Here is a 10,107-nt window from a genome sequence, read left to right on the forward strand (position 1 = left end):
AAGCAAGAACCTTGCCACACAAAAGCAATAATCAATTAGAGCATGTGATAGAAAATATCTCATTCACAACAGCAACAAAATCCAAAAATTATCTTAAATGCATCATTACAAAAATGTATGAGATCTTTATGGAAGCAACTATAAAAGTTTACTAACAGGGCACCTGGGTGGCTCAGTCGGTTAAGCATCTGCCTTTGGCTCAGTCATGATCCCAGGGATCGAGTCCTGCATCGGGCTCCCTGCTCCTCGGGGAGTCTTCTTCTCCCTCTGCCCCTCTCCCCTGCTCGTGCTCTCTCTCTCAACAATAAATAAATAAAGTCTTTAAAAAAAAAGTTTACTAACAGATTCAGATAAAATAAGTCCCAAACAAACAGAGCAGTATATCATATTCATTGACGGAATACACATCATCGTAAAGATGTCAATTCTTATTTACAGACTTAATGTCTTACCTGTAGATATCAAGATGACAATAGAGCTTCAGCTACTGTCTTCTCCCAGAATTAGGCCCGGAAAACTATAGAAGGGAGAATAAAAACAAATATCAATAATAAAATTTAAACAACAAAACATGAGAAACCCCTAGGGGAGACTGAGGACTGTGTTGAACTAGTACTTGTGTTTGGGGCAAGGGAGTTCTGGGCCTAAGAGAAGTTGGGGAGACTTTGTAGCTTGTAATAATAGAAGGCAGATGGCAGGATAGGAAGGAGCAAGCCTTTTAAACTTATCCTGCTTCATTGCAGAAATCTGAGACTGCACCTCAGAGCACAGATGCCAGGAGCCCTGGGGTAATGTCAGGACAGCAGGGAAGATGGGGTTGATTGAGGCAGTGTGACTCCAGTCTGCTAATAATCATCTGAAACCATACTAGTGAGTAAGGACTGGTTTTTAAAATATTTTAGCAGAATATAAAGTATGAACTAAAAACGGAATAGTGGGCATCACAATGAATCAACCATAGTAAGGATAGGTATTTTTTCATGAAAAAAATATATTACATGTACACTTTGGAGAGATGTACAATGTATAATATATTTCTCACTATGAATGAAGGTTATAAAAAAGAAAATCACTGCACTGGACAATGCAATATCAGATAAACTCAAAAGAGGTAGGACCTTCCCAAATCATGCTGTTCAGCCTCTTCTATGTAGAAAGTAAATTTTTTAGAATAAAAAGTTTCCAAAGTCTAAGTCTGGCTGGTGAAGAAACCTTATGGGAAGTTGGGCTTCTCTGTCATGGGTGCTGCTACTACCCCACCTGGCATCTAGCCTGGAACCTGAAACTATTCTCTGTAAGAGTTGCACTTGAACAAATGGTCAGAGCTGGCAGGAAGGGGTAATTTCCTACATGGTATTTAATAGAGAAGCCAGGATACAAGATGAGGACTGTCAAGAGAGAACTAAGGGGTCCACCCATTCCAGAACAGAGGGTATCCCACAGAATCCTGCCTCACTGCTGGTGTTAGTTCTGGGAGACTGCAGGCAGGGGTCCCAGGCTGAGCAGCCCTCCCTCATTTCCAGCTTGGTGGTCTCAGGAAGCTGGGGGCTTTGGTCTGAGGGTGGCAGACAGGTCAGCAAATGGAGGAATCCAGACCTTGCTAGTTGACAAGGTGAGGACCTGCAGGAGTATTTGAGGGCCTGAAGAAACCTGCCCTGTTTCTGTGGTTAGCCCTGGGACTGGATGTGCTCAAAAGAAGGGAGGGGCCTGTCCCCGCCAAACATCAAGGTGAGGATCCTGAGGGAGGACTAAATAGACCCAAGCCCCAGATAGAGGAAGTGCCACAGAATCTAGCCTTTTACCTGCTTTCAGCCCTGGGAGGCCCTAGAGCATGGTGGCCAAATGGGGTGTCCCCTGACGTCTCACTAGGGCATCAGGGAGAGGTGAGAACTTTGATGTGAGGGGCCCAGTTTCATGTCAGCAGAAGGGAAGGGACTCAGGCTCTGCCAGGCATCCAGAGGAGGATCTTGAGGGAGGACTGTGAAGACTCCCCAGACTAAGGGGAACCCACAGAAAGCTGCTCATGTAATGAGAATGGGGGATCCCAGGCAGGTCAGTCAGGCAGAAGTGTCCCCTCTTTCGACAGAGGGAGTCTCGGAAATGAGGGCCTTGGACTGAGGGGTGCATCAGATCTTCAAAAGGGAGGACATGCAAGCCCTGTCCTTAGTAAATATAAATGCCCTGGACACGTCCCAGGATATGCCTACAATCTCAGATGGGAGGGTGGTGACAGGGAGCTTGCCCTGCACCTGACGTCAACCCTCAGTTGCCCTGGTGCAGAATAGCCCATAAGATGCTCCCTCACTTCCACCTTGATGTTCTTGGGAAGGGGAAGGGCTTCTTCTGGGGCTGGTGAGCTCAGCTCCAGAGAGGGAAGTGGCTCAGGCTGTGCCAGGAGTCAAGATGAGGACCCTGAGCTAGGACTGAGGGGTTTTTCCGCCCCAGACATCGCCCTACCCATGCAGTTATCCCGGGGAGACCCCGGGCAGAGTTCCCGTATGGGGCGTGTCTAGACTTCCGTATCAGGAGTGAGGGACTTGAGGCTTTCTCTGAGCGGAGCAGACAGGTCAGAAGAGAGGAATCCTAGGCTCTGCCAGGCTTCGAGGTGAGGACCCTGAGGGAGAAGGGGGAGGCTTCCCCTGGCACGGGGTGGGGGCCGGGCTCTGCCCTGCCGGTGCCATCAGTCCTAGAAAGCCGCGGGCACGGGTGGTCGGATGTGGCGTTCTGTGACTTTCGTCTTGGGACTCGGGGGACGTGAGGCTGCTTCTGAGGGAGCCTGACTCTGTCAGGGGAGGGACGAGTCCCAGGTCTTGTCGGCACTAGATGAGGACCCTGAGGGGGAGCGTGGGGAGCCCCCACCACAGATAAAGGGGCCCCCACTGCCACCTTGCCCTTACTGTCAACCCTGAGAAGACCAGGCTGGGTCCCGGATGTTCGGGTTCCTGTCCTGTATCTGAGGGCCTGAGGGGCGGGGCTTCAGATCACCAGAGGGAGGAGTTGTAGGTCTAGCCAATCATTGAGGTGAAGACCCTGGGGGAAGGCGTGAAGGCACCACCCACTGCCTCTAGCTCCGCCCTACCCCTGCAGTCACCCGGGGAGACCCCGGGCAGAGTTCCCGTATGGGGCGTGTCTAGACTTCCGTGTGACAAGTGTGAGGGACTTGGGCCTAGCTCTGAGAGGAGCAGGGTTAGGTCAGAAGAGAGGAATCCTAGGCTCTGCCAGGCTTCGAGGTGAGGACCCTGAGGGAGAAGGGGGAGGCTTCCCCTGGCACGGGGTGGGGGCCGGGCTCTGCCCTGCCGGTGCCATCAGTCCTAGAAAGCCGCGGGCACGGGTGGTCGGATGTGGCGTTCTGTGACTTTCGTCTTGGGACTCGGGGGACGTGAGGCTGCTTCTGAGGGAGCCTGACTCTGTCAGGGGAGGGACGAGTCCCAGGCCTTGTTGGCACTAGATGAGGACCCTGAGGGGGAGCGAGGGGAGCCCCCACCACAGATAAAGGGGCCCCCACTGCCACCTTGCCCTTACTGTCAACCCTGAGAAGACCAGGCTGGGTCCCTGGATGTTCGGGTTCCTGTCCTGTATCTGAGGGCCTGAGGGGCGGGGCTTCAGATCACCAGAGGGAGGAGTTGTCGGTCTAGCCAATCATTGAGGTGAAGACCCTGGGGGAAGGCGTGAAGGCACCACCCACTACGTGTAGAGGGCCTCTAGCTCCGCCCTACCCCTGCAGTCACCCGGGGAGACCCCGGGCAGAGTTCCCGTATGTGGCGTGTCTGGACATTTGTGTCAGGCGTGTGAGGGAGTTGAGGCTAGCTGTGAGTGGAACCGACTTACGTCAGAAGAAAGAGGAATCCTAGGCTCCGCCAGGCTTCGAGGTGAGAACCCTGAGGGAGGAGGTGGAGACGTCCCTCCACTGAGATGGGGGCTGAGGCTCGCCCAGCCATCAACTCTGGGAAACCCCAAACAGAGGTGGTCAGATATGGCATGTCGTGACTTACATTTCGGGAGCCTGAGGACATGACACTTTGTCTGAGGTGCTTCCGACTCAGGTCAGCAGAGGGACAGCCTCAGGCATTTCCGGGCACAGGGTGAGGACCCTGAAGGAGAGTGGAGGCTCTGCTCACTGCAGATGGAGGTGTGTGTGGTGGCGGGGGGGCGGCAAGCCGCGCCAAGCCCTTGCTGTTAGTGCTGAGAAACCACAGGCACGGGTCCCGAATATTTTGTCTCGATTTCCATTTTGGGAGTCTGAGGGACGTGAGACTTGTTAGAGCTGCACTCGGGTCAGCGGAGGGACGCCTCCCAGGTCTTGCCCGCACAAGGTAGGACCCCGAGGGAGGAGACCTCTCACCACAGAGTGGGTGCGCTGCCCCCACCCCGCCCCTTTTGTCAGCCCCGGAGGCCCCTCTCAGGGCCCTGGATGTGTTGTGTCCAGACCCCCATCTTGGGAGTTTGAGAGACGTGAGGCTTTTTTTGATCGAAGCAGATTCAGGTTGCCAGAGGGAGAAGTCCCAGGCCGTGGCAGGCATTAAAGCGAGGACTCTGAGAAAGGACCGAGAGGAGCTCTCACTGCAGAGGGGTGCCGCAACCCTTCTCGCCTGTCCCTGTTGTTTGCCCGGAAGGCTCCACGCAGGCCCCGGTGTGATGTATCCAGGTGTGGTGTATCTGGACGTTCATCTTTGGAGCCTGAGGGCATGAGGCTTTTCCTGAGGGGGTGCAGGCTCACGTCAGTAGAGGGAGGAGTCCTAGGCCCTGTCAGGCATCAAGTTGAGGACCCTGAGGGAAAAGTGCAGGGACCTCCCAGTCCAGACTGTGGGGGCCCCTTATGAGCCTGCCCTTTGTGTCAGCCCTGAGGAGACTTGAACAGGGCTGTGGAGCACAGGGGCAATTCTTTATCCCCCGACTTACTTCTCTGGCATCTCAAGGAGATGGTGGCCATGGGTTGAGGGGCCAGCCTCAGGTCAGCAGAAGGGAGGGTATGCAGACCCTGTCAAGAATAAATATGAATACCTGGGCGCCTGGGTGGCTCAGTCGTTAAGCGTCTGCCTTCGGCTCAGGTCATGATCCCAGGGTCCTGGGATCGAGTCCCACATCGGGCTCCCTGCTCGGCAGGAAGCCTGCTTCTCCCTCTCCCACTCCCCCTGCTTGTGTTCCTGCTCTCGCTATCTCTCTCTCTGTCAAATTAAAAAAAAAAAAAAAAAATCTTAAAAAAAAAATGTTTAAAAAAAAAAAAGAATAAATATGAATACTTTTAGGATGGATAATGGGACCTTCTACTGCAGACAGAGGGAGTCTACTCTGCCCCTGCTGTCAGCCTCGGGAGGACTCAGCAATGGTGGTCAGATGTGGTGTGCCCTCAGTTCTTCCAGGGAGTGGTGGGGCTCGTCTCATGGCAGTGAGGCCTTTGTCTGAGGGGGCAATATGAATACCTTAAGGGAAGACAGAAGATATCCTCCCACTGCAGAACAGATGGGATTCAGCCCCTGCTGTGAGCCCTAGGAGGTGACAGGATGTGGCTTCTCTTTACTTTTGTTTGGAGGTTCTCAAGGGAATGAGGACCTAGGTCTGAAGGGGCAAGGGCAGCTTCATAAAGGGAGGAATCCCAGGCCCCACCAGGGTTCAGTTTAAGGACTCAGGGCACCCCCTTCATCAGAGCAGATGGGACCCAGTGCTTCTCCACCCTTGCTGTCAAGGGTCCCAGAGAAGTGAAAACCTTGGTTTAATGGATGTAGCCTGAGTGCAGCAGAGGGAGGAATACTGTGCTCTGCCAAGTATCAAGATGAGGACTCTGAGGGAGGATTTAGAGGACCTCTCATCCTATAGAGAGAGGTCTTACAGAAACTTGCCCCTGCCTAATGGGCCCTGGGAGGCCACACAGCAGGGTTGCCAAATATAGTGCTTCTTGATTTCCACTTTGGGAGTCTGAGGGAGGTGAGGCTGTTTCTGAGGGTTGTAACCTCAGGTTAATAGAGGGTACAGTCCAGGCCCTGCCAGGCATCAAGGAGAGGACCACGAGGGAGGATTGAGAGGACCTTCCACCCCAGATAGATGTGGTCTTGGTCTACCTTGAAAATACCCCAAGAGAGAGGAGGCCCCAGCCATGCCCTGCCCCTCCTGTCAACCCCAGGAGTCCACAGGCAAGGTTGGCTAGATGTGACATTTCCTTACTTTTGTCTGGGGGAGAGTCTTAGAGAGGTGAGGACCTTGGTCTGAGGAGGTGACACATCAGTTCAGAAGAAGGAGGAGTCCCGGGCTCTGTCAGGAATCAAGGTAAGGACCCTTGGTGAAGCCTGAAACCACCCCCCCTCCCTGAAAAGAAGGACGTCACAGAATCTCAGCCCTGGGAGGATCTGAGCAGGGTGGCTGGGTGGGAGGAACTCTCACTTCTGCTATAGACTCTACCAAGAATCAAGGGGATAGAGGGGCTCACGGAGGTGAGGTCTTGGTTGGAGGGGGAGACTTCAGGTCAGCAGAGGGTAGGATAGGCCTTGCCAGGAGTACAGGCAGGTGTGGCTGGATTTGGTGACTTTTTACTTTTGTTTGGAGTATCCCAGGGAGTTGAAGGGCTTGGTCTGAGCTGGTGACATCAACAGAGGGAGGAATCCCAGGATCTGTGACAAGTCAAGGTAAGGTAAGGACCTTGAAGGAAGACTAAGGGCACCCCCAACCCAGACAGACGGAGCCTCACAGAAACTTCACCCTGTCCCCACTGTCCACCCTGGGAGGATCTGGGTAGGAATGCCCAGATGTGGTACATCCTCACTTCCTGCATGGGGTAGGTGGAGGTATCTCTGAGAAATGAGACCTTGGTCTGAGAGGGTGATTTCAGGTCACCAGAGGAAGTGGGCCCAGGCCCTGCCACAAGTAAAGAATACCTTGAGGGAAGACAGAGGGAACCCCTCCCCCAATCTGGGACAGATGGGGTGTAGCCCCTGCTGTCAGCCCTGGGAGACCCTGGGAAGTAGTGGCTGGCTGTGATGTCTCTTCACTTTTGTCTTGAGGGACTTGGAGCTGAGGTCTTTAGTCTAAATGTGAAGGCAGGTCAGCTGAGAAGCCACATCAGGTCAGAAGAGGAAGGAGTCCCAAGCTCTACCAGGAGTCAAGGTAAGGACCTTTGGTGAAGAACAAAGGTACTTCCCACCCCAGAAAGAAGAGACCCCATAAAGACTGGCTCACTTCTTTTCTCAGCCCTGGGACAACCCAAGCAGGGTTGCCTGGATATAGTATGCCCTCACTTTCCCAAGGTGAGGGAGGTGTCCCAGAGAGGTGAGGTCATGGCCTGAGGGGTGATATTCAGTCAGCAGGGAGTAGCCTGGGCTGTGCCAAGAGTAAAGATGAATGCCATGAAGGGAGGATTGAGGATAGTCCCACCACAGAACAGGTGGGGCCCTCCCCTTGTTGTCAGCACTGGAAGGATCTAGTAAAGGTGGCAAGATATGGTGCCTCTTCATTTTTGTGCAGGGGTTCTCAGGAAGGTGCAGGTCTTGCTCTGAGGAGGAGACACATCAGGACAGCAGAGGGAGGAGTCCCAGTCTCTGCCAGGTTTTAAGATAGGGACCCTGAGTGAGGACTGATGGCATACACAGCCCTACCCTGCCCCTGCTGTCAGCTCTGGGAGGTCCTGGGGCATAGTGAACAGATATGGTGTGCCTTCAGTCCTTTCTTGGTGGTCTCAGGGAGGTGAAGGCTTGTTTTGAAGGGGCCAGACTTAGGAAAACAGAGGGAGGAGTCCCAGGCTCTACCAGGCATCAATGTGAGGAATGAGGGTAACCCTCAGCTAGGAGAGAGGGATTCTCACAGACTTTGGCCACCCTTGCTGTCATCCAGGGAAGCCCTGGGCTTTTATGGTCAAATGTGTTGCTCTTTCACTTCCTTCTCATTGGTCTCAGGAATGTGAGCTCCTTTTCTGAAAATTTTACCTTACACTAGCAGAGGCAGGGATGTTGGGGAGGGGTTGGCTGCAGTGGCGTGGTGGTGGTGGGGGTAGTGGGCAGGCCTTGTTAGGGGAAAGGTGAGAACCTTAGTGAGCACAGAGGGGATCATCCACTGCAGGATAGTAGGGATCTCCCAGAGCCTGGCCCCTCCTCCCCTGTTCAGGGCTCCAGAACTATGAGGTGAGGTCTTGGTGTGAGGCACATGTCCTCAGGTCAGCAGAGCAGAGGAGGCCTAGGCAGTGCTAGGAGCCAAGGTGAGGTACACACCTTGAATGTCTACTAAGGACTCCACCCATGTCAGAACAGAAGGGACCCCAGAGTGCCCAACTTCACCTGCCCACAGTCAGCTCTGGAAGACTTGAGCTGTGCTGGCTGGCTGCACCCTGAAGCGCTTTCTTATATCCTCCTATAGGTTTCTAGGAAACAAACTGTCCAGGAAGACAGAAGTTCTGTGAGAACCTAGAGCACCCCCCAAAGAGCCTGTAAGTTGGCCTTTGTCAGAGCTGCCAAGGGTGTTTCTCTGCTGAGACTGCTAACCCTCTTCCTCCCTCCCATAGGCCGGTGGTACCCCATCTCCCATTGTCTTGCTCATACTTCTTGCTACTGCCAACAAGAGTCATCATGCCTCACTCTCCAAAGCGTCTACGCCTCACATTTGAGCCAGACTTTCAAGCCCAAAGTGAGATACAAGGCCTAGAAGTGGCAGATGTTCTTGTAGCTGAGGACGAGGAGACTTCCTCTATTTCCAGTTGCTCTTTCAACTTCTCTTACCCCTCCACCTCCGCCTCCCCGCCTTCCTCTCCTGTGATCCCAGTCTCCCTAGAGGAGGAGGAGGAAGAGGAGCCTGCTGCAACCCTGAGTCCTCCCCAGAGTCCTCAGAGCTCCTGCTCCTTCTCTGCATCATGGAGCACATCAGAAGGAGTCTCCAGCAGCCAAGAAAAAGATACAAGTTCCCCTTACACCTCAACAGACACTGAATCTTTGCCCAGAGACCCACTAGATGAGAAGGTGGCTGATTTGGTACATTTCATGGTCCTCAAGTATCGGCTGAAGGAGCCTATCACAAAGGCAGAAATGCTAAAGTTTGTCATCAAAAGGTACAAGAAACAATTCCCTGTGATCTTCCAGAAAGCGTCTAAGTGTTTGGAGGTGATCTCTGGCATTGATGTGAAGGAAGTGGACCCCACCACCCACTCCTATGTCCTTGTCAACTCCCTGGACCTCACCTGTGATGAGATGCTTAGCGACAACCAGAGCATGCCTAAAAATGGTCTCCTGATAATCATCCTGGGTGTGATCTTCATAGAGGGCAATTGTGCCCCTGAAGAAGACATCTGGGATTTCCTGAATGTGATGGGAGTGTATGCTGGGAGGGATCATTTCATTTATGGGGAGCCCAGGAACCTCATCACCAGAGATTGGGTGCAGGAGAATTATCTGGAGTACCGGCAGGTGCCTAACAGTGATCCTCCATGCTATGAATTCCTGTGGGGTCCCAGGGCTCATGCTGAAACCAGTAAGATGAAAGTTCTGGAGTTTTTGGCTAAGATCAAAGGGACTGACCCCATTTCCTTCTCATACTGGTATGAGGAGGCTTTAAGAGATGAGGAAGAGAGAGCCCAGCGCAGAATTGGTTCTGTGGATAATACTACTTCCATGTTCATTGCACAGCATTGGTCAGCAGCTTCTCCTGCCCCAACTGAAGAGTGAGCCCAGATCTTCATGCTGTATTTGAAGAGGTCAGTCCTGGCTCTGAGTAGAGGAGGGTCAGGGTCAGGCTGGGGAAAACACAGTATACAACTTTGTGTTCTTCTTCTATATGGATGATTTGGAAGTTTATCTTTTTTTTCCTTTTGGTATTCTTCAAATGCTGTTTTTTTAATAAAATGTTTATTAGCTTTAGAATCTAAGTATGTAAATGAATTTGTCACACACCTATTGCTGTTTATCAGATTTAAGAATATTAGTTTTGATATTTTACAAAACAAACTGGGGAACCTTCCCTCTTATTTTGTGATCTGGAACAAGATAACATGATACTGGAATAGGAACTTCCTTGGAAATGTGAAAGAAAATGGAGAAAAAATGTAAAATGTGGTTAATTTTTGGATTCCCTTAATCACTTTAGTTATTGTTCTGTAAAATTAAAAGATACATATCTGGATTTGCTTGGCTTACTGAA

At 52.2% G+C, this 10,107-nt stretch overlaps 1 protein-coding gene across 1 annotated transcript; it reads left to right on the forward strand.

Annotated features, from left to right (window-relative positions):
* Positions 1–8,546: 8,546 nt before the first annotated feature.
* Positions 8,547–9,635, forward strand: LOC123848345 (melanoma-associated antigen 10-like). The gene has a single exon (XM_045880685.1). It carries the CDS (start codon positions 8,547–8,549, stop codon positions 9,633–9,635), a length of 1,089 nt encoding a protein of 362 aa, XP_045736641.1.
* The last annotated feature ends 472 nt before the right edge of the window (positions 9,636–10,107 follow it).

The sequence above is a fragment of the Mirounga angustirostris genome, unplaced genomic scaffold (genome assembly GCF_029215605.1).
Source record: "Mirounga angustirostris isolate CCGP_5_RB_7025 unplaced genomic scaffold, mMirAng1.0.hap1 SCAF_11, whole genome shotgun sequence".
In the NCBI taxonomy this organism is placed as follows: domain Eukaryota; kingdom Metazoa; phylum Chordata; class Mammalia; order Carnivora; family Phocidae; genus Mirounga; species Mirounga angustirostris.